The 25,794-nt window shown below is 43.5% G+C and overlaps 1 protein-coding gene across 1 annotated transcript in view; it reads left to right on the top strand.

Annotated features, from left to right (window-relative positions):
• Window positions 1-9,163: 9,163 nt before the first annotated feature.
• LOC306917822 (pyruvate carboxylase, mitochondrial-like) overlaps window positions 9,164-25,794 on the top strand; it is a gene marked incomplete at both ends in the record, with an annotated part of 110,406 nt that continues 93,775 nt past the window's right edge. Inside the window, one exon of the mRNA XM_079530724.1 lies at window positions 9,164-9,326. Within this exon, the coding sequence (XP_079386850.1) occupies window positions 9,164-9,326 (163 nt within the window). The remainder of the gene's footprint in view (window positions 9,327-25,794) is intronic.

Genomic DNA, 25,794 nt, shown 5'->3' on the forward strand with positions numbered 1-25,794 from the left:
GGCCCGCCAAACAATAACTACTGTGGCTTTAAACAGACAACATCAAAGCTTGACTTAAACCTCTCTTAAAGTCTCTCTTGTAGCAACAACATAGGAGTAGCTAAAAGGAATTGGACAGCCAACTAGTGCTCCACCATTCTTCACACAATGAGATTGCATACGGCAGGTGTCTGAATCTAGATCGCCATTTCGATTAACTGTGCGTGTCATGATGTTCTCCGAGCGCGCCACTAAACTGAACGGTCACTCATTGAGGGCCTAGTACTAGATTCAAATCAGGGAGTGAGAACATGAGCGAGGGAAGAAGAGGGCGAGGAAATGAGGGAGGACCATACGGAAATGAGAAAAGGAAGTGAGGATAGATAGGGAAAAAATCATCCTTTGTCATCATACTCCTGTTGCTCTCACCGACTCATCCCCATGTCCTCCTTCCTCCTCCTTCCTACTACCACACTCCTTTCTCTTTGATAGTCTCTCTCTCTCTCTCTCTCTCTCTCTCTCTCTCTCTCTCTCTCTCTCCATCTCTCTCTACCCATCGCTTCCTCTCTCTTTCTCTTAGCACCTCCAAAGCTCCAGTGTCCCTTTCCCTTCACTCTCTCTGTCTTGCCAGCCTACACACACACACACACACACACACACACACACACACACACACACACACACACACACACACACACACACACACACACACACACACACACAGTCTTTCTGCCCCACATATCTCTCTCTCTCTCTCTGTTCCGGGCAGGCTGCCATATCGTCCTCCCTCGCTAACGAGCTCTGAGTGAAAAGACTGAAAATGATATGCAATTAGCACTCAGCCGCCTCCGCGGCGCACGTGCATGCATTCTTGTGTGTGTGTGTGTGTGTGCATGCGCACAGGAAGAACCTGTCTGTGTGCACTATATGGGCAGGTGTGTTTGCGCCCAGGTCCTGGTGAATATCGGCCTAATGTTGTGTATGTGTGTGTGTGTGTGTGTGTGTGTGTGTGTGTGTGTGTGTGTGTGTGTGTGTGTGTGTGTGTGTGTGTGTGTGTGTGTGTGTGTGTGTGTGTGTGTGTGTGTGTGTGTGTGTGGTGTGGTGTGGTGTGGTGTGGTGTGTGTGTGTGCTGCCTTACACAATTGCATTCCTCGCCATGTGCCTGAATAACATGTACATTGTTTAATAGGGGAGAGGTCCTGAATGATGCAGGGGGTATATGTGTGCGCGTGTCACAGGCCAATACATTATACATCTTGGCTGGGATCTCTGCAACCCCTGGAATGTATCTCTCTGCAGCATAAATGTATCAGCTGACAAGGCTGTTCGTTTTTATGTGATTACAGTTTAACCTTTTCTGCCCTCTGGACTCTATGGCGAATATAGCTGCCTTTTAACACAATCAGTGCCGGGATTCCTTCAAAATAGAAGCTCTGGGGTGCCAGAAAGACATGTCCGCTTTTACTCTGAAAAAAAAAACGGAGAAATATTTTGCTAGCTTACCTCGGTCTCGAGTCTATTATATCGCTAGAAGCTCCAAAGCGTTCATATTTTGAACGAGAGGCATGTTGAAGTCAGAAATGAAGTGCTTAGTATATCCATCAGATCAAAACCACGGAGAGCGCCCTAGATGAGCAGATACGAGGTATTCTTTCTGCCGCGCTAACAGCTAATCGAACGGTAAGCTAATATGACTGAAGAGCGAAGCGTACGGTGGTCGAGAGTCCGACTGAAAAATAAAAAAGGGAAAAAATTCTGAATATTCTCCCCTCGCCTGATATCTTTTCGGATGCGCTAGGACGTGTACACACGTCCAATGTATCCCTCGATTGGATTTCCTAGGACGTGTGGACACGTCAGATGGACGGAAATGGTTAAAAGGGCAGCTCCATTGAAATATGTAACATTTGAAATATGTCAGCCTGATCTGTTTCTTCAGATGCATACGGTGACTCACTAGCAATGAGCACTGAGGCCTTATTTATTCTTTGAAGTCACACGGCAAAAAAGGACAATCTGGAAGCTCACAATGTGTTGCATCCGCAACGCACCTTTGGACGCGACAGTCGATTTGAGATTTGCAATCGTATACCACAGAGCATAAATTAGGCATTAGATCTTGTTGTGACCATCCGTTTGGTATTGTACAAAAACAATGTCCATAGCAAACTTGCTTCTAACGTTGCATATCTGAATCTAGATTAATTAAGGGTTATTTATGTTACCATGAGTTGAGGGAGAGAACATAGCATGGCATTGACCTAGAATACAGATAAAAGCATGTTTGGTTTTGGGAGGGGGTGGTTGTTGCTTTGAAGCTACTGTACTTAAGTACAGAATTTGTACTTAAGTACTGACTTAAGTAAAAAATATCTGTACTTACGTACAGATTTACTCCACCTCTGACTGGGGGATAAAACCTGGTGTGGTGGGACACAATTCAATTCAATTGATTGTCATGTTGACCTCAGGGATTTTAGTTGGTCATGGTGACCTGCAAGTGTGGCTGCATGCTGTCAAATGCCTCCTCACATCCCTAGATCTATTATTGTCTACAGCAGTGGTTCCCGAACTGAGTGCCCCAAAACAGCATGCAAAGCAACATTCAGTATACGTCAGTGTTGTTTTTGGCAGCACATTTTCATTTTAGTTTTAGTCATAGTCTCTTGAATAGTTTTCATTTAGTCACATTTTAGTCACCTGGAATGTTTTTGTGTTGAGTATAGTTTTAGTCGACTAAATGTCATACAATTTTAGTCGACTAAATCTACAGTTGATTTAGTCGACTAAAATGTATTTTGGTGGACCTTGATGCCGTCGTAATGACAGATTTTACACTTGCTGAAAATAGCAGATATACAAGCTCATAACGCGTCGCGCTGCTAATAATAGTCCCTTCCTAACATATTAGTCATCATAGCTTAGTTTTCATTTAGTTTCAATTTAGTTTTCGTCGGTGAAGGTAGTCGGCGGACATTTTCCATCTTAGCTTTAGTCGACAAAAACAACACCGGTATACGTGTGTATCTGGCTGCACATTTCTAAAGTTACAATTGTATGACTTTGTAATGCCAAATTGACGAATGTTCGGGAAGCCTTGGCCTATACAGCCCAGCATGCAGTCCCAATCCTGCTAAGTGCACACCAGAGTAATCTAGTGAGAGAGTGGCGACGCTAGCGTTGACTCCCATTGTAACAATGGAATGCGGAAGTGCTCATTCTATCTCAATGGGATAGTTCCAGCCATAGGAGCAATGGTTGGAACTATAGCCCATAGGCATTAGGCACCCGCTTTGCGGCGAGATCAAAGCGTGTCGCTACTCTCCTACTCTACACTCTGGTGCACACATACTTCTTTATTTAAACCCTTTCTAACTATTAGGAGCAGGTGGGCAGCCACTGAGCTGCACACGGGGAGCTGTTCAGGGGTTCCAGTGTCTCATTCTGAAGGACACGTTGATGCTAACGCTAAGAGGAGTCCAGAATGAACCAGGAATGGTCTCATTCCCTCGGAATTCCCTCCAGAGTCACTGCCTGACGGTCAGAAGGAAGTGGTACACATACAAGCTGTGGTATAACGTAACGATGTACATTTACTTAAGTACTGTAGTATAATTGTGTAGATATTTGTACTTTACTTGAGTATTTCCAATTTCCAATACTTTTACTTCTACTCCACTACATCTCAGACGCAAATATTGTACTTTTACTTTACTTTCACAACGCATTGTGAGCTTGGCTATTTTCAAAATATATATTTTTTACACATTTTGAACTTGTGGAATGGGACTTTTACTTTTAGTACTTTATCCACATTTTGATATCAATATTTTTGTACTTTTACTCAAGTACATTTTGAATTCCGGACATCTACTTGTAACAGAGTATTTTATATTGCAGTATTGATACTTTTACTTGAGTAAAACATTTGAGTACTCTTTCCACCACTGCATACATGTCCTATTGGTCTTGTCTTTTCATGTTTATTTTATGCATTACATAAGCCATACAGGTTTTACAACGACGTTGGACTAACTCAAGAAAACAAAAACTTGATTGACTGAATGAATGGAAAATAATAAATGAACTGACAGTCATAGGTGGGATGGATGGATGGATTGTTTGCTACCATGTAGGAAATGTAATTATACAACAGGTCGTTTCGAGGAAGCAATCTGATTGGTTGAAACGGCCTTCTAGCCGTGGTTGAAACGAGCACCACTCCACACCTAATCAAAACAAAGAATTCAGCTGCTCTGTTTTCCCAGAGCGCAGCAAACTCGGTGGCTAGGCTAGCTAGTTTCTTGGGACATTTGTGGTCGTAGTGACTACATCTGTCATCTTAGTTTTAAGGGTAACTGTTGTATAATTGCAATATTACACAAGAGGGTGTGGTTTAACGTGATTATTGCCACTTCAGTGACGCTTGCGGAACTCGACTATGTCTCGTTCCTGACTGCATCACTGTCGTGGCAATAATCACATTACCCTCTCGTGTAATATATATATATTAATTCAAGTACAGGAGAAGGCACTGTCAGTAGACACTCAGAAATCCCCAGCCAGAGGTTAGAAAAGCATAATTTATGCACAACATTCTCTGGAGTTTCCTGTTTTTCGCCAGATTGGCAGAAAAGAAAGTTGCCCACTATTCAGAAGCCCTTAGAACCATACAAGCACCGTTGCAAGAAGGACAACATAGACAGAATTATGCTTACTGTCATAAAAGATTAATATTTTGCTCCTGGTACATAAAATGGAGCTTAAAATAATATTTAAAGTGAGTCATGAGCAAGGCAGAAGTTTATCTTACTGCAGGGTGTTCCAAATTAAAGTCAAAGGCTCTGCAATATACTTTGCTTGATTCTACAAATGTCTTCTAAACCCTGACAGTTTTCTGAAAAACGTATATTTCATGTCAAGGACCCCCAAATTTATATTTATTTGGCCGCCGACCCCCATCTCAAAAAGTCCCCCGGATTAAAACAAAAGAGTTAAAACTTGTTTTCTGAAGAAGAAGAAGAAGATATAAAGATTTGCACACATTCTTACATTCTTTTCTAAAAGCCAAAGTATATGATATGGTTAAAGTGGTTAAAATGATTTAGCTGAAATCTAAAATGATCTACAGTGCTGTACCTAGTCTACTATACAAACTGAATTAAAATTGACAAATGAAATCACTGAACCCATGCCTAAACATGAATGGGAAATTGACTTTAAAACATTTCTGGGGTCATTTTCACAACTACTCTGACTTTTGTGTGCACCCCGGGCATTTTTTTTATTTTTTTTAAGTTGCTTGATTTAATATTTAGATATTTGACATTCATTCGTTGAAACACATTTATCAACTAAAATGAAGGTCTCCCGTTAGCAGCACAATATCAATCACCAGAAGCAGGTGTTTTCAATTAGTCTAACCCTGGAGTTTGAAATGTAATGGGCTTATAGGAGGGGGTTTTGATCAAAGGAATATCAAATGTATACATGTATATATTCTGAGATGCACAGTTAATAATTGTTCATGGGGTTTTAGAAAGCCGCTATATAAGTTGAAGTTATAATTATAATTATTATTATTAGTAGACACCCCAGAAATTTGATTGGTCAGAGTAGCTTTGCATGCGTGTGTTCATCATCAAGGGACAAATGTTGCTGCAGGCCTTTTAATTTGTCTGAGTCAAATTATTATACAATGTATTTCCTGAGTCCTGGAAGGGACCTCATTCAATCACCTCGCGGTACGTGTCTAATATTGAAAAATTGTACATGAACTAAAAATCACACCCGTGTGAACTGAGTGGTGCAACTCCCCTCTCCCTCTGCCCCCCTCTCTCTCTCTCTCTCTCTCTCTCTCTCTCTCTCATATTAGCAGGCAACAGTGCAGCACTATCTATCTCTGTTTCTGGCACAACAGCGCCACTTTTGCCCCTACTGGTACTCATAGTCACATAGTCGTCACATAGGTTAGGACGGACATTGCTGTTCCTTGGAGTGGTTGCACCACTCAAAAACTGGACGGAACTTGATAACAACACAGAACGTCTGATGCCAAATGTTTGACTGGGCACTCGGCAAAATACTCAGGATTGTCCCATTTTCTGCTGGAATGTCTCTATTTGCATAATATGCAAATTAATCTTGTATTGTGTTTGTTGTCTTGATAATGACACCAAAGGTTGCAGATGTTTAGCTTTATTCCTGCAAATAGTGTTGTGACCAGTGATCAGTTTTTGAATATTCTCTCCTTCTGCACTACTGTAGATCCTTCTGTTTTTTTCACAGTACAGTAGAGCAGCAGTGTGATTACCTGAACACACATTTAATTGTGGATCAGTGGCAGAAAGGCATGCATGAAAATAACATACGTCACCTTCAGTATTAGCCTGGCACTCAGTCTGAATTTTCATTTCGTTTCACTTTCACTATTCAGACTGAAAGCCCTCCCCACGGCAGCAGTTTATGGGATGGGTGTCGTCAAAGCGGCAGTCTTCGGTGATTGGTTCATACCAACCAATCAGAATAGTAGGAAAGCAGATTACGTTGTCAATCATGAGGCTATGGCTAACCCGTTTGCTAACCAAACAAACACAGCCAACGAGTGCTACTATCATGTAAACAAAAGTGGTAAAATATGTCGGATGATGATGTTTATAAAACCTCTCGTGTCTGTAAAACTATTTATCATACGTCGATTTAATAGCCAGATTGATACGGTCGTGAGTTACCGCAGTGGGGGCAGCCATGTTTGTTGTCTAACGCTGTTGATTGACGGGGCTGATGGCCAATCAGGTGAATCAGCTGCTGCGATCGGATTTCCGAACGACACTGACGCAGCCGTAGGCAGAGACTCCAGACCTGAATCGCTAGAACATATTTTCTTACTGGGTGCGGCTAGCGATTCAGGCCTGGAGCCAGGCTACTTCCGTATTGGTGCCATCTTTGTTTTGGCTTCATTTTGCAAAAGCTGGTGGCGCACTTGTAAAGATTTGGCTTTTGGCGTGGTGTTAGGTATGGGTATAATGTTTTCAAAAAGCTGTGCAAACGTATTGGTTTGCACAGACTCAAATATTAGACACTTATAGGTATGGTTGAAAACCAAAATAGTTGATGAGTGAATGAATTAACACAATTTACAAACTGTCACTATAATAGCCAAAGACAATTGTGGCCCAATGCAAAACCTGTAATTCACTAAGAAAAACAAAAATCACACCCGTGTGACGTGAGTGGTGCAACTCCGTGTGGGGGTCCCCCGGAAGTTCCAGACCCACGGGGATGCGCCCAGGGTGCCGGCCCGGTTCCGGCGAGCCGCCCCGCGTCCGCAACGGTCGAGAAATGACTGTGTGTGTGTGTGTGTGTGTGTGTGTGTGTGTGTGTGTGTGTGTGTGTGTGTGTGTGTGTGTGTGTGTGTGTGTGTGTGTGTGTGTGTGTGTGTGTGTGTGTGTGTGTGTGTGTGTGTGTGTGTGTGTGTGTGCAGTCATCATATATACAGTTAGAGTGTGTGTGTGTGTGTGCGTGCGTGCGTGCGTGCGTGCGTGCGTGCGCTAGGTTGCGCAACAGTGACACTTGGAGGTGAAAACCAACCAAACGCTATTTTCATGCTCGGACAGAGCCAGGGACCCAGGGACACACATAGCGGTCTATAGGAGTGGTTGCACCACTCAAAAACAACCACACCCATATTCATGGAGCTTTTTAATGAAAACATAAAATTAGCATCTCTTGAAGCTATAGTGGAGCAGGGATCAGCTTTACTCTGGCACTTATCACCCCGACCTCATGCATAATAATTGTCCTTGCGCAAGGCCAGAATGTGAATGTAGGCTAATGGAGATGTTATGATTCAACAGCCAAATAGCACTGCTTAGATAGTGCCCAGAAATAACTGCTCATTTGCTAATGTCTCTCCCTGCTGTCTCTCTGGCTCCCTTCAGCACAGACACACTGTACCGTTGTGCCCAGTTGTGTGTCCATGTGTGCACCTGGTAATTGATGTCAGGGCATCTTGTGTGTGTGTGTGTGTGTGTGTGTGTGTGTGTGTGTGTGTGTGTGTGTGTGTGTGTGTGTGTGTGTGTGTGTGTGTGTGTGTGTGTGTGTGTGTGTGTGTGTGTGTGTGTGTGTGTGTGTGTGTGTGTGTGTGTGTGTGTGTGTGTGTGTGTTTGTGTGTGCGCGTGCGTACAAGCTTGTAGGTCGGCTATTTTCAAATTCTTTTGTACACACTTTAAACTTGTGAAATGGGACATTGTGCAATATGAGTAGTATGAGTACATTCTGATACAGATACCTTTTGTACTTTTAATCTTGAGTACATTTTGAATACGGGACTTCTACTTGTAACGACTACATTGCAGTATTTATACTAGCAATAATATGTCAAACGCTCCCCAAAAAAATTTAGTCTCTGTGACACATCTAGGTGCCACAATCTGCATTCAAATATGTTCCTAGAAGCTTTGTCATTGGTCGAAAAATAACCCCGGACGAAATGACTAACCAATCAGGAAGTGGACAGGCAAATCGACCAATGCCAAAGCTTAAATCTTTGAATGCAGATTGCGGCCCCTAGATGTGTTACAGAGACTACATTGTTTTTGGGAGCATTACTAATTTTCCAGCTCTCTTCTCTTCTCTTCTCTTCTCTTCTCTTCTCTTCTCTTCTCTTCTCTTCTCTTCTCTTCTCTTCTCTTCTCTTCTCTTCTCATGGAGTTGTCCAAGTTAAGGCAAAGCAGCTTGCAACATACTGTTCAATCTCCTCCATTATAGGCAGTCGACCTATTTGGAGGAGAAGGTGCTTTCTTTCTGTACCCACGATTCTTCCCAGGTGTTGGTAATATGACAGACTAAAGTGACTAATGTGCATGTGTTGCTTATATTCTGTACATGTAAGGCTTGTTTGGATTCAATCACAGAGACACATACAACTCTTTGTGCCCTCGATAATGTATTTCATAAATGTGTATTCAGACGTCTTATGCACACCTGTATGCTCTGAGGCGGGTGTGCGTAGGCAGGGCTCAAATAAAGTTTGTATTGCAAGTGCAGACCGTGTGCGGGTCTTTGTACACTTTATGTGCATTCTTCGGAGTATAAACTTTTAAGTCAAGTAATTTACTCTCTCTCTCTCTCTCTTTCCCTCCGGCCTACCACTCTCTCTCTCTCCTACCTCTTCTCCTACCAGTGTGGACCTGGTGCACGCCCAGCTCCGTATATGCGAGGGCCACAGCCTCCCCGAGCTGGGTCTGAAGCAGGAGAAGATCAGGGTGAACGGCAGCGCCATCCAGTGCCGAGTGACCACCGAGGACCCGGCCAGAGGCTTCCAGCCAGACACGGGCCGCATTGAGGTAGGGGCGGGCCGCCTGGCGCTTCACGCTTTCACCTTTGCTTTTTCTTTGGTTGTTTTGTGCCAGAAATGCTCCCTCGTAGACGGCCCACCGCACCATATACCCACTCACACGTCGTCCACTGAATGCATTTTTCGAGCCGAGGTTTGTTGGTGGACAGAGTTGCACAAGCGTTGCAGCAAGCTCTTCAGACAATGTCATTTTTTTTCCAAGAGTTGTAATTATGTAATAATAATGACTCATACAAAGCATTTCACGAGCTCTGTATGTTTCCCGCACGCACGCACGCACGCACGCACGCACGCACGCACGCACGCACGCACGCACGCACGCACGCACGCACGCACGCACGCACGCACGCACGCACGCACGCACGCACGCACGCACGCACGCACGCACGCAGACACACACACACACACACACACACACACACACACACACACACACAACCCCATCATAACAAGGTGGGTCAGACTTTAATAAGCAGACAACGCGGTGTGCACTACAGTGTGTGTGAACAGCAATTCACACAAATACTGTACCTACCACCCGCATTAGGCGGCAAGTAGCTACAAGTAGCTACAAGTATAGACTGGTGGTGAAGGCTTTTGTGTTGTTGTTTACTAGAATTTCGCGGGCCTTCGGCCCGCTCATCCCAGAGTTGCGTTGCCCCGCGTTGCGATACAGAAGTCCACAGATACAGAAGTGCACAGTGACACGCGTTGTATGCAGCTGTTTTGTGTTGCAGCGCGCGTGTAGTGTTGTTATCCATATATGCGCCTCGGTTCGTCCCGTTTGTTCCACGCCAGGTGTCGACGCAGTCGTTGGCGCAAATTTCGTATTATTTTAACTGTGTATGTAATCGCGGCTAGTAGCACACTTTTTTTTTTAGGAGCACGATGAAAAGTTATGAAATAATGTGTTTGAGGGCCCTCCTATATACAGCTTTAGTCCCCACACGTCTCAATATTTGCCATTGACAAAGAACAGAGAAATTAGGTCGAAATGCCGCTAAATATGACGTAAATTAAAATGTATTATATATATATGTTTTTTTAATTGAATGTAAATACTTTACTTATAAAAAAACCTGGCAACCCGCACCCCGCGGTCATTTTCCGCTAACCGGAGCGGTGCTCCCTAGCCTGCTGGAGGGGTTCACATCATCCCATGCAGCCTCGAGAGGAAAAAGAAGGAAAATAAATGCAGCCTTGAGGCTACCTACCAATGTGGTGTTGTGGAGCTTGATCACCTCCTCCTCCTCCTTTTCTCCCCAAATTGCCAATCCCAATAAATGCAAAAGTTGCCTAGTGTGAATACTTCCACAGCCTAAGTAGTAAAGGATAAACTCTCAGTCTTCTCCGAAATCGGTCAATGTTTGTCAACTCAGCACGTGTTGACAACGCATAGTAAACAGAAGCCGTATGTGTGTCACACCAAAAGTGGTGACCTATAGAATCCTGTACATAGAAGCATCACGCAATCGTCTCCCTCCCTGTGTGGGTCACGTGGTGGGCTCTGAGCAAATGGGAGAGGGAATGTAGTGTTGCCAGGTCCGCGTATTGTAAGCGAGTGGTAGTGTGTGTAAGTAGCGTGTTGAATGGCATTTTTTCTGTGGTTGTTTTCATAGACGTGGCAACAAATTAGGCGGGGGTGTCGGTGCTTGTGGCGTGTTTGTGTTTATGATTGATATTGATATTGTTTGCGAGTGTGGACGGGAGCCGGCTTTTGTGGCAGTGCGATGACAATTTTTACGCGGGTGGTGTCGAGTGTGGCCGTGCGGCGCGACATGAGGAGATAGGGAACGAACGACGCGGAGGGTAAGTGTGTGACGTGTTAGTGTGTTGTTGCAGTGTGTGTTGCAGCGTGTTGCAGCGTGTCAGTGACGTAGTAGCTGGTGACTTTCTTTTCGTGGTTAGCTTTTGGGGACACCTTTTCAAATGTATAATAGATTGTATATGTGAGCATTTGCTTGCATATGGGTGGTGAACTTGAAAAATAAAGTGCCCCCTTTGAAAAAAAGGAAGGCCCCCCTGCTGATTATTCCCTGGAGACGGCACTGATGGTTGTTTGTACAGGATGACCTGACCACCATTTTGAATGTTTTTCTTCCCATAACCGTTAGCCCAGACTCCATAATGCTTCCTTAAGGCACCCTGCACACGAAGGCATGTTACCTGCTGTGCATTGTCGTGTGCTCTAGTACAAAACGATGTCCGTTGTTGGTTACGTGCTGTAGGACCATCATTTTGCCTTACTGAATTTGCAGGTTTTGATGTTTGAGAGGATAATTTCTGTGCCAGATACTTTACAGTTGCACAGGCTTTGATTTTGAGAAAATAGGAAGTATAGGTTTCAATGTGTCCTGTGCAGCGGTCCCTGGCGCAGTGGGAATAGAGGACGATTCTAAAAAATGTCTTCTAAATCCTGACAGTTTTCTGATGATGATGTCAGTAGTCCCCCCAAGGACCCCCAGTATTATCTGTATTTGGCCGCGGACCCCCATCTGAAAATATGTTGTTTCAGGGAATAATACATATACAGTATTCAACGATTTCCGCCACATTCTCATGATTTTCCAAAAATAGCAGATCTACAAGCTCGTAGTGCGCCACTCGGTGGCGCGCTATGAGCTTGTAGATCTGCTATTTTTCAACACATAAAGCATAACATAATGCTTAAAACACCAAAAGGGCTTCCCGCCCAGTATGTGTTATTTGAGTGCCTTACTGATAAGGGCACACAGTCCTTTATGATGTGCTTCATGAAACATTAGTTGAGAGTTAAGAGCGTCATGACCTTCAGTCTGGGACGCTATTGAGTGATTGGAAGAAACACACGACTAATGGAGCTAATGGATAAGATGGGGAATTCTCTCTTTGTTGTTTTGTACGTAATAATCCACTCAAAGGTCAAATAGGTATAGCTAGGAATAGAGCGAGATGGCATGTTACGATGAATGTTGTTTTTTATGAACAATAACCACATTATAACAACAAAAACCACATTATAGAAACACTTAACAACACTCCTCTGAAACAGGTTGATGACTACAAGTATTTGGGTTCATATAGCTTACTGTATATCTAGTATAACTAGGAAGGGTATGGCATGGTCAACCTGCGATGACATGCATAAGATCTGGCCATCCCAGCTTAGTAAAATGTTCAAACTAAGTACAAATATTTAGGACGACCGTTGAGCCGATTCTACTCTATGGCTCCGAGACAGGGACACTTTCAAAAAATTTGAGAAACGGTTGGCTGGCACCTTCTAATGAGAGCGCAAAATCTGTCTTGGAAGAGCCACCCATCGACTAATCTAATTTACGGTAACCTTCCCCGTGTTTTTTCACTAGTCCGATCCAGAAGAGCACAGTTTGCCGGCCACTGCTACAGAGCTGACAATTATACTGTAGGTTATATCTTCCCTTCTTCTCTGGAGTCCTGCCTCAAAGCAGACCAGAGGTAGAAAACTGTCGTTCCCTGATGTCATCGCTAGGTACACATGCATCAGTAAGCAGGAACTGGGGATGGCAATGAAGGACCGGAAAGTATGGCGTGGCATTGTGAAATACATGCTGATGTTTTTATGAATATAATTAGACATATCAATACATTTACAGTAAATTAAACAGTAAGCCAGGGGTGGGCAAGCTTTAGGTTCTGGTGGCAACAAGTGCAGGGTCATCACTGGCACTGGAAGTCCCTCACATTTGTATGTAAATTCCATTTGTATCTACATTTTGTGCCAACACATGGCACAAAAAGGTTGCAGACTACTAACAAATACATCAGTGAGTGCACACATTCATTCATTCAATTCAAGTTTTATTTATTCTCAAAATTACACTGAGTAATTCAACTCATATTCAGTGTCGTCGATCATATGAAAAAACATCACAATACAGTACATCATAACATCAGGAAAAGGAAAACAAAAGGTTTACATGCAAACACCTTTTTAGACATGCATTACACACACACACACACACACACACACACACACACACACACACACACACACACACACACACACACACACACACACACACACACACACACACACACACACACACACACACACACACACGCGCACACACAGCATGAAGAGCAGTACAGTGACTGGAACTCACAACTGTCCTCCAGTCAACAAAACGCTGCTGCTGCTGTCAATGGCGTGCAAGTGATGCACATGAATCTCTGCACGCACATACACTCACGCACGTGCACGCACACACACACACACACACACACACACACACACACACACACACACACACACACACACACACACACACACACACACACACACGTGTAGCATAGACTATGGGCTTGGACACACACAGACCGTACATGCATGTATGCAGAAGCATGCACACGCTTGGTGCCTCGGGCCTTCTGAAACCCACATGCCATAATACTGCATGTCAGACTCAGAAAGCGGTATACCAGCGGATGACTGATCTCCGAGGGTTCTCCATGCGTGTGTGTGCATCTGTTGGTGTCTGTTGTTGATTTACTTCCAAGAAACATTCATTTTATATATATATATATATATATATATATATATATACACACACACACACAGTGGTGGAAAGTAACTAAGCACTTTTACTTAAGTACTGTACTTAAGTACAATTTTGAGGTATTTGTACTTTACTTGAGTATTTCTAATTTCCAATACTTTTACTTCTACTCCACTACATCTCAGAGCCACAATTTGTACTTTTACTCCACTACAAGTATTTGAAAACTTTAGTTACTAGTTACTTTGGAGATTTAAATTTTGATTAGAAAACATACATTAACCACTTCAACCCTATACATTTTGACCATTTGAAAATAGCCGATCTACAAGCTCACAATGCGTCTCGACGCGACGCATTGTGAGATTGTAGATCTGCTATTTTCAATAGATTTTGTACACATTTATTTTTTTCTTTCCATGTCCAGTTGCCATTATTTTATGTTCATGGTGTCCTGCTCTATGGGAGCGTGTGAATTATGTTATCAGGGAACTGCACTTAGACTGTTCCATTTGGTCGAGCCAAAAGGTTGACTTCTAAAACATGTTCGGTGGAGCGTTTGTTCCCCACTGGTTTGGAGAGCCCAGTTCCCATATACTGAGGTCAGAATATATTCCCTCTGACCCCATTAAAATAGTATAAACACCATATCGATTTGTAAAGGGACAGAAAACATTGCAGCCTTGAAGGCAAGCTGCTCATTGGACTGTGGCTTGTTAGGACTGCCCAGGAGTATTGGTTATCTTTCCACCATCATGTTGTGCTTCTGCAGGTCACAAAAGTTTGGAAACGTATGGAACTGTGAAATGACCTGTACAATAAATAATGGGAATGTGGGAGATTTGTCTTGAACAAAAGTCTGAAGGTTTTGACCATAGGGAATACAAGTTGATAACAACATACACAAACACAAATATATATTTGATGTGATTTCTGCCCGAATGTCAAACTTTCAATCTGGACAACATTTCTGATTCATGTCAAGGACCCCAAAAATATGACATTGGCCCCATCTGAAAATAATGTTGTTCCAGGGACCCTCCCAGTAGCAAAGATTTGAGTTAAAAACTCGCTCTGTAACAATATATATTCAAAGATTTCAGACACATTTTCACGATTTTTCTAAAATAGCAGACCTACAAGCTTTCTCAATGAAGCATAATTATGCTTATTTATTCCACTTCCGGGTTCAGACCAAACATTCATGCAGAGACAACCATGCCAACCAGGCGTATACTTTGTTGTACGACATTGTCAAACGCCAACAGTAGCTGATCTACAATCTCATGAATGAGCTCGTAAAACAATGGGAAACAAGTTGGATGGATGGATGGATGGATGGATGGATTTTATTTTGTCATTGAACACTGTTTACACACATGTACAACAAAATTGATCTGTTGGCATCACTCCAATGCAGTACAAAAGTAATCATAATGTGTTAGTAGTAGCACCCAGTAGGTACCAGTAATAAAAAGCAGTAAGAAATAAACAGTGTATGTACAGTCAGTGAAGAGTTCATGTTTTTGAACCGGGGGGGGGGAGGGGGACGACGACTCTATCTCTTGGTCAGAGAGTTCAAGAGGACAATGACTGAGGGGAAGAAGCTGTTTCTGGATCTGGTGGTTGAAGTCTTGAGGCATCTGTAGCCTTTTCTCCTCTGTGAATGGGAGGGGTGGAACAGTGTTGGGAATAATGGCAAACTAACTTGTTTGCCATTATTCCCATTTAAATTCACAAAACCATGTTGATGTGACAGTTATCCCAGATCAATGTAAATGCTTAATTTTCAACATCGTTTTTGTGTATTTAGTTCCTCACTGCAGGTTTGTTCTCTATACCGTTTTGGTTGGATTGCGTAGATTTGTCGCCATTACACCATCCCCGGGAGTTTTTACACATCAAACAGACGCAGGGAAATCCACATAATAGATTCCATGAACTAAGAGGCTTAAGAGAGAGTGATTGTGTGTGTGTGTGTGTGTGTGTGTGTGTGTGTGTGTGTGTGTGTGTGTGTGTGTGTGTGTGTGTGTGTGTGTGTGTGTGTGTGTGTGTGTGTGTGTGTGTGTGTGTGTGTGTGTGTGTGTGTGTGTGTGTGTGTGTGTGTGTGTGTGTGTGTGTGTGTGTGCACGCATGGGAACGTTTTGTCTCTCCGTGGCATATCTTCTGAGGATGTGTGTGAGACGGGGCCCATGATGTTCTTTGACAGCAGTCACACATGAGAAGACTACAGAGGTCACCTTATGAGTTCTGTATCTCTCTTCTCCCTGCTGGGTGCTCTCCCTCCCCTCCTCTCCCCTGTGAGGTCTGATCCCTCCATGTTTTTTTCCCTGCCGGGTCCTTTCGCCCTTCACCTTCAGACAGACACAGTACACACACACTGCATGCACACACACACACACATATGCGCTTGCGTGCGCTTCAAGTTTCACTTCGTTAGCGCATCCTCCAACCCTCTCCATCCGTTATCCATTTTCACAAATGTTTGTCAGGTTTATTACGGCATGCCGCTGCTTTATATGAAAACAATAAAACAACTCGTCAAAGCCCATGTCAACAACTAGCCAGTAAGGCAGCACCAAACGTCAAGCAGTCCTCCATCCTGTCAAAGTAAATCAGATCACTGACACATCCCCCTGCTGATCCGACACTCCAGAAAATTGGAGAATTTTGTCCTGGGGGCCTTTGGTTGGTGTACTGAACTTAAGCTCTGCATAGAATATCCGAGGGGTTTACATACGGTAGGTTTGGATTTGCTGAGGGGAAAACCCATGCCTCTGCTCTTGATACCCCCCGCCTCCCCATGTGACCATGCATTTGGGAAATCTAGATTGTAGACTTGATTCAGATAATATCACAATTGGAATAAAATATCTATACCGTATTCACCCATCTCAGCTATTTCACAAATGGAACCCCAGGCTATTACAGATTCAATTCAATCTACCGGATGCCTAGAGAAGGCCCATCGCCGAAATGTCGCCTTAATACAAGTTGTCCTTATTGTGCAAGCGAAGACGGTGTGTGTGTGTGTGTGTGTGTGGGTGGTTTATTTCATTTTATATTCATTACAGATTCAATCTTAAATCTCCTGAGCTGTTCCTCGGATAATTCCAAACCTGTTTTTGTTGTCCCGGCCGGCTGGGTGCAGCAGCTACAGCTGACGTTGTTGCCTAGTAACCCCCTCGCTGTAGCAACGACAAGCCCTGCTGCCCGCATCTCGCCAACTACACGTTCTCATCCAAATTCCTCCGCCAGCCCCGCTCGCTGCCTTGGCTTGGCACTGTAAATGGCTGCACACACACACACACACTGCAGACAGCTGTTCCACCTCCATGTTTGTTTACAATACAGCCGCCTCTGTGATCCCATGAGCAGCCAAGGGGCCAGTGAGGCGCTCCAACGTTGAAGCTCTGGGCCCTAGTGGTAAGAGGAAGGACTGCAGGCGGACCCGTGAACGGACACGTAGGACCATCACTCCCTACGTCACCCATACGTCACCCCGGACCTCAAATTTGAGGTCCGGAGGAGGTACTTCCGGCAGTCTTCCGGGTGCTTCAAAACGCCACTGAGCAACTTCATCGAAATGAATAGCTTGGGGGCGGGGCTAGTGCTCCAGTTCGGTCTCTATCCTTTATATACTCTATGGGTGCAGCGTGGCTCCACTCTGGCACTTACTAGTGTTTTGTAGTTTGTGACGCACCCGTTATTTCTCTAACGCTGTTGTGTGTATTTATTTTAAGCACATGCACCCTTGCGTCCCTTTTTCTGGGCATGTCATGATAGGCGAACATTTGGGCGCAAATAGGCAAACATTTTGTCAAGTGGGCGATCTACACTTCTCTCACAATGCGAAGAGACAAAGTTATTTTTTCTAACGCTGTTGTGTGTATTTATTATAAGCACATGCACCCTAGCGTCCCTTTTTCTGGGCATGTCATGATAGGCGAACATTTGGGCGCAAATAGGCAAACATTTTGTCAAATGGCCGATCTACACTTCTCTTCTCACAATGCGAAGAGACGAATATATTTAGTCTAGTGGGAATAAAATGCTTGGGCCCAGACGTCCGTACATGCTGTACTTCATTGAGCTTTGGGGACGCCGGGTTTGAGTGTTTGAAACTTCTATAGACTATAGAGACGTCCGCCTTTTAGAAACATGCTTTTGTAAAACAAAAGCATGTTCAGAAGTGACTAGCTGACTATTTTTGGGACCAGTCATTACAGGCGAACATTTTCAGAACTTTTCAAAATCTTCTTCAAACATCCTATATATTAAAATGTTGCTAATGGGAGACCTCTGACATCACTCTCACTCAGTCATAACCCATGTATACCGTAGGTCTAAATGTAGACCCATGTTGTCTATAGGGCCACATTGACCGCTATGCCCATATATGGTCATGTGCATACCGACTTCAAGTCGTTGGGATATGGTAGTCATAATGCATTATAGCACATGTGCCGTTCCACTGAGCTTATAATGCATTATGACTAGTATGACCAGCACTTATATTACGTTATAAACATTGTTATAAATGTGATTATAAATTATAATGCATTATAGACCCAACCGTTTAAGTAAAGTGTGAATTCTCCTACAGCTGTCTTATCCGGAAACAACAGTGGAGAGAGAATCCTATACAAGTATTACTCAATTCACCAAATGGACCCATAATATGTCCATTTGGTTAAATTTGTAAATTAACAGTGATTTTTACAATATCAATTGTGGCCCCAGAGATTGAAATGCCATTAAATGGGGGTCCGTAGACTAATGCATGTGAAACTGGGGGTCCATGAAATTAATGTTTCGGAATCACTGCTGTAAAAATCTTATGGGTATGGGGGGGGTCCCTGGCATAGCTTTTCAAATGGGGGTCCGTGGGCTAATGAGTGTCAATTTGGGGTCCTTGTTGACGTGAAAAAGTTTGAGAACCCCTGAGGTATATGATATTCCTCCATGCTCTCCGGTCTTGCGGCCTCTGATTCGGTTGTTGCCATGACAGCCCTTTTCCTCCTCCTCCTCCTCCTCCGTCTGTTCAGTGCTTGGTATGCTCAGGCACTTCCAGGCCAGCCTCTCCAACCCCCTGCATATGATCTGAATAGTCATTCTCAACACATTCTCCCATGCATTCTAATTGGGTTAACCCATTTAGGCCTGACGTCGAAATTAAAAAAAACATTTAAAATCCTGACAGTTTTCTGAAATACCTCATGTTTCTGTATCAGTGGTGCACCATATTTCACAGGACACCAAAAAGTATATGTAATTGGCCCCATCTAAAAATATGTTATTCCAGGAACCCCTCAGAAGCAAAGCTTTGAGTTTAAAACGTTCGCTCTGAAAGAATATATATTCAAATGGGTTAACTCCCGGGCTGGTGAACATTTGAGAGATGAGAAAAAATGAACAACATTAAACAAATAAAACATAATTAATGTTCCTGAAGGACCCCCCCCCTGTAACTCCTAGCCTGGCTAATAAACCAGACCGAATCAGCCGTTGGCAAAAAAAAATTGCCCACCGGCGGATTATGGTCTGGAGAGGCTCAATTGTATGCCCATTTCCTACACCAGAGAACTGGTGTGGCCAATTGGGACACGGTATGCAATATGGGCAGGCTTTGGTACAGTGACGTTCAATGCTTGAGACCTTTGACTGACAGTAGCTCTGACCAATTGCGTCAAAGAGAAAATGTTTTGAACCCGTCCCCCCGGGAAACAAGATCCATACACAGCATCTTCAGACTCAAATACCACACGACAGTGTGTTTTGAATCTGGCTTATTAGCCAGGCTATGTAACTCCCTCCAGGAGTTGATCTATGGAACAACAGTCGGTGCCAGATTTCTGTTCTGCACACTGCCAGTAGGTTACAGTTCCCTCCCGCTAATTGTTTGTCCACAATATGTTTTATACTTTTTGAAATATTTAGCTTAGATTTCATGTAACAGTAAAGTCAATTTGGGGGCTCAGGTTGTGCTGAAACTCTGCCCATATTGGCCATATGCTTATAATTATATTTCTCTTCCTTTCCTGTATACCTATATGGTATATATTTAATCGCATATATTTCTGGGCTCATACTTTTCTCCTTTCTTTCTCTCCCTGTGTCTCTCCATCCACCCCGACCGCTTTATCCCCCCCGACCGCTTTATCCCCCCCATCTCAATCTCTCACACCTCCCGTCTCCTCCTATCCCTAGTCGCTCCACACCCTTTCACGCCATCTCTCTTTCATCATCTCTTCTCTCTTCACGCCTCTCTCTTCTCTCTCTCTTCTCTCTCTTCTCTCTCTTCTCTCTCTTCTCTCTCTTCTCTCTCTCTCTGGAGTACACAACCCTCCTCCACCACCACCACCACCACCTTTCCTCTCTCCATACATTATGAATGAGAACCAAAATAATAAACACAGAAAACAAAGGCGCGAGGCATAAACAGACTGGGTGAACAGGAATGAATAAGTCATTACCGAAGGACTCAAGTGAGGTCAAGTGCTGAGATCAAGGACGGTTTGGAGGAAGAGGCATACAGGGCGCCGTGTGTGTTCAAAGCTGCTCGCCATGCTGTATAGGTGTTGTGGCCGTGGCAGTGTTGTTTTCGTCGACTAATACTATGACGAAAAGTGTTCGTCGACTACCTTTTTTCACTGACGAAAACTAAATGAAAACTAAGCTATGATGACTAAAACTGAGACTAAATATACTGACATTTTCGTCAACAAATAAAAACTAGACTAAAATGTTAGGAAGGGACCCAGTAGAGAAGAGATCCAGTATAAGTCATTTTACACTTGGTTGCATGCTGAACATAGCCGATCTCACAACGCATCGCGCTGCGACGCGTTGTGAGCTTGTAGAGTGTGTAAAAACAGCCATTACGACAAAAATACATTTTAGTCGACTAAATCAACTGTAGATTTAGTCAACTCTTATGATATTTAGTCGACTAAAACTAGACTAACACTAAGACATTCCACGTGACTAAAATGTGACTAAAACTAAAACTATTCAAGAGACTGCTGCCAAAAACAACACTGTGGCCGTGGCAGCAGCAGGATGCATACTGCAGTGGTTCCCAAAGTGGGGTCCGGGGACCCCTAGGGGTCCTCGAGGGAGTTCCAGGGTCCCCAGCTAAATAATAGTTTGGAATCAAATGGAATGGACCCTTATGGAGGGTATGTAACTCTGAGAGTGTACACATGGAACCAAATGGACCTAACCCCCCCTTTGATTTGGGTGGGGCTAAGGTTATAGGCATGGTTTTGACTGTGTTAAACTTAAGCATGGTTTTGACTGTGTTAAACGTAAGCATGGTTTTGACTGTGTTAAACTTATTAGGCATGGTTTTGACTGTGTTAAACTTATTAGGCATGGTTTTGACTGTTAAACCTAGGTATGGTTTTGACTGTGTTAAAGGAGCATTCAGTGATTTGGGTGATTTGGAAAACCACCCAGTCCGCCCCGGTAACAAAATGTGCACATGCACAGTTTGCACACGCTCTACAGTGGGGGGAAGTGCAACAGCATGTGCACCAAGGCCCGCCCCCACACATGATTGGAGGAAGGCCCCTTTCATCCTGATTGGATGAAGGCTTTGCCACCCGCCACCAAAACTGAAACTAGGGATTTTTGACCCCATGGGCTCACTGGGGACAGGGAGGAACTCCGTATATGGTCAGCACACTCTATAGTAGGGAGGATTATCCAAATAAAAAGAAAAAATAAGTGATATTTGAATGAAGCGAAATCACTGAATATACCTTTAAACCTAGGCATGGTTTTGACTGTGTTAAACTATAGGCATGGTTTTGACTGTGTTAAACCTAGGCATGGTTTTGACTGTGTTAAACCTAGGCATGGTTTTGACTGTGTTAAACCTAGGCATGGTTTCGGTGGGGATAGGTGTAGTTTTGTCTGTAGTGTCATATTACACTCCCTGTTAGAAAGCCCTCTGGGCTAACTCTTCCAAATGCATATCTATGACTCGTGGGCGAGGTGAGCTTGCCTGCATGTTATTGCTATTTCCTTTTTTAAACCGTGCACCTCGTACACATCTATTTGACTTTCATTCAATTTCATTTATCCCATTCTGGGCGGGGAACCCCTTTTGGTGTTTAAGAAAAATCGTAAAATGTGTCGCAAATCTTTGAATATATATTCTTTCAGAGCGAGCGTTTTTAACTCAAATCTTTGCTTCTGGGAAGGTCCTTGGAACAACATATTTTGAGATGGGGGGTCGGTGGCCAAATACATATAATTCTAGGGGTCCTTGACATGAAAATGTTTAAGAACGACTGACATAGAAACATGAGGTTTTTCAGAAAACTGTCAGGATTTAGAAGACATTTTGTAGAATCGTCCTCAGGTCTAAATGGGTTATTATATCCACTGCTATTTTAACTGCCTCATCATCCCATTCCCATTCCTACCTCAAACCATTTATACAGCTCATATTGACATATCATGTTCTTCTCTTCCTTTCTTTCTGTCCCCCTCTCGGTGCTTGCCACGACCAAGCATTCCACTCACTTGATTAGGGAAGTCTGTGAAGTGACAATAAAACGTTAAGTTCAGTTGATAGGCATACCTGAAAAGACAGAGAAATGTTAAGCCCTTTCATATTCATATGCTTTTTGCTGGAAGGAGAAACAACTGTGCTGAAGGTCCTGGTGAAGAAGTCCCCTCTTGTAAAAGAAAAAGTCACTTTTAATGACAAAGCCCCTCTTCTATATATATATACTGTATATATAAATCTCCTTTTTAAAATAAAACGTTTTGTCTTTAACATAAACTCAGCACTTTAATAAAGAGTTGTCTCTTTAAAAGAAAACCCCTACTTTAAAAAGATCTAGAAGTGACATGATTCTGCCTGTTAGCATTGTTCACGCGCCATGCTGCCACATAATGTACGAGTGCCCCTTAAAAAGAAAATTGGATGGAAGTCACTGAATTAATTCAAAAAAATTGGATGCATTTTGTGTCCAACGGTTCCCATTGCTTATACATACTTGTAGCACTGACACGAAAGCGAGCCTTGTCAAGTTGTCATGAATGGTTTGTTTTAAATTGGCTGCGGAACATAGAGAGAGGCATTGTGGGTCGTATAGCGCACGACTGATTTAACCCATTTTGGGCGGGGAACCCCTTTTGGTGTTAGCATTATGTTATGCTTTAGCTATTGAAAAATAGCAGATCTACAAGCTCATAGCGCGCCACCGAGTGGCGCCGCTACGAGCTTGTAGGTCTGCTATTTTTGAAAAATCGAAGAACGACTGACATAGAAACATAGCTTTTTCAGAAAACTGTCAGGTTGTAGAAGACATTTTTAGAATCTAATCTCAGGTCAAAATGGATTAAGGAGACAGGGATGTAAGGAAGCAATGACATGCAAAGACATTCAGAGGAAAACAAAGTGCAACATTGCTGGGGGGGGGGGGGGGGGGGGGGTAATAGAAAAAGTGTTGAGGTTAAATAAGGTGATCATGGCTGCAGACAAGCGAACAAATCACCACTCTGAAGTGAAGTCATGACTCGAGTGGGGTGCTGCTGGGTGGGAGGAACTGATATCGGAGAGAGAGAGAGAGAGAGATGGATAGTTAACTTTATGTAGCCTGGAGGAGAGAATGGAAAGGGATTAAGTTGAAATATTAAAAAGGAGAACCTGACCCTGGAGAACCTGACCCTGATGTCTTCTTCTCTTCACCTGACACTTGAGTTGGAAAGGGATAATGCACTGACTCAAACACGCTCTATATACAGTACACACTGGAAGCGTTTGCAGAATCACAACGGGGAACACACTGTACATGTCATGTGAGTATCGCTCACGGAAGCGTGCACCTTGCTTTTGTGCGATGTAGCGGGAAATCAACGTTAACCCATTCTGCGCGGGAACCCCCTTTTGGTGTTTTAAGCATTATGTTATGCTTTAGCTGTTGAAAAATAGCAGATCTACAAGCTCATAGCGCGGCACCGAGTGCCGCGCTATGAACTTGTAGGTCTGCTATTTTTGAAAAATCATGAAAATGTGGCGCAAATCTTTGTGTGTATATATATATATATATATATATATATATTCTTTCAGACATTTTTAACTCAAATCTTTGCTTCTGGCGGGGTCCCTGGAACAACATATTTTCAGATGGGGGTAGGTGGCCAAATACATATAATTCTAGGGGTCCTTCACGTGAAATAGTTTGAGAACCACTGACATATAGAAACATGGGTTTTTCAAGAAAACTGTCAGGATTTAGAAGACATTTGTAGAAACGTTCTCAGGTCTAAATGGGTTAAGCGGCTGCCGGGTGATGCAGGGCTAGAGTACACGTGTGGGCAGCACTTGCGTCAGTGCAACAGCCCATTGAAAGAAAAGCAGATGCGTTCAGACGGCAGGCTATACACGGTACGTCAGACAGCCGACAAAGACCACGGCTTAACCCATTTAGGCCTGACCTCGAAATTCAAAAAAAATCCTCCAGTTTTCTGAAATAAATATTTTCACGATTTTTCAAAAATAGCAGACCTACAAGCTCGTAGTGCGCCACTCGGTGGCGCGCTATGAGCTTGTAGATCTGCTATTTTTCAATAGCTAAATTATAACAATAATGTTTAAAACACCAAAAGGGGTTCCCGCCCAAAATGGCTTAATGTCGAGGTATAGTTGGTGACATTGGAAATTGTTTTTGAGCTCTGCAACAGTGCATTTTCTATTACGGATATGTCCATTTCATTATGATGCATATTGCATTTCCCCATGCTGTGTTTCTGGTGCATTGTACAAGCCTATATACCCCCCTGCATCGTCTCAGCTCACAATGGAATTGTACAGCAGACACGGAACACAAAATACTGTATAGACTAGACCTAAAACTGTCATCAATCTCATCTCATGTGAAATCAATTCAACCCTTTGTCAAGTCCCGCCCATGGTTGTGGCCCTCTTCGCACCCATTGGTTGCTGTTTGTGTGTGTGCGCGCACTTGTGCAGTAAAATAGGTGTCATGTCTCTGTCTATATCTGGGAGCATCAACAAGGGACCAACACTCGGCCTCCCTTTGTCTGTCCATCCATCTATATCCTCAGCTATCCATCAATCTCTCTCTCTCTCTCTCTCTCTCTCTCTCTCTCGCTCTCTCCCTGTGGATCTCTCCGTCTGTCACCTGTAACGAATCACTCCATCATGGACAGGCAGCCATCTCTCTTTTTGTCTCCACTGCTCTCCCTTCTTATCTATTTCCCTCATCTTCTTCTCCCCCCTCCCCTATATTACTGACCTTACCTTTCTCTTCCCCTCCACACCTTCCAAGTTTCCTTTCATTGCTCACCGTGGTTCCCTCTCTCTTCCTTTTCCACAGCATTCTTTGTCATCCTGCCCTTTACCCACTGCTAAACCTCTATCAATCTCCTCCCTCCCTCCATCCCTCTCTCTCCTTCTTCATCCCTCTATACATCAGTGGTTTTCAAGCCTTTTTCCTATCAAGGCCCATTATTTTTTGGGCATTTGAGCCACGGTCCACCATTTGATGACATTTAGTCTCTCAGACCCAAAACTTAGCCCAGTGGTTCCCAAACGTTTTTCGTGTCAAGGACCCCCAAATCAACATTTATTAGGCCACGGACCCCCCCATTTGAAAACATATGCCAGTGACCCCGATAAGGGAGGATTTTTACGGCTCTAGCAGCACCACCTGAAACCCCCTCAAGGAGTGGACCACTGGCACTGATGTAAATAGGTTTTCAATGTCATGAGTCCCGGGATGCAGGGATGGTCTTTTAGATGAGTCCCACTTCAACGACGTTAGGAGCATTTAACTACCTATTATATATTTCATTGTACTGTATATGGTTATAATGTGGTTATATTCATGTAGAAAAGGCAGAAGAAGAAATGATTATTATAACTAAAGCTATAGCAAAATAAACTAGAATAAAAAA

The sequence above is a fragment of the Electrona antarctica genome (assembly GCF_951216825.1).
Source record: "Electrona antarctica genome assembly, contig: scaffold_300, whole genome shotgun sequence".
NCBI lineage: Eukaryota > Metazoa > Chordata > Actinopteri > Myctophiformes > Myctophidae > Electrona > Electrona antarctica.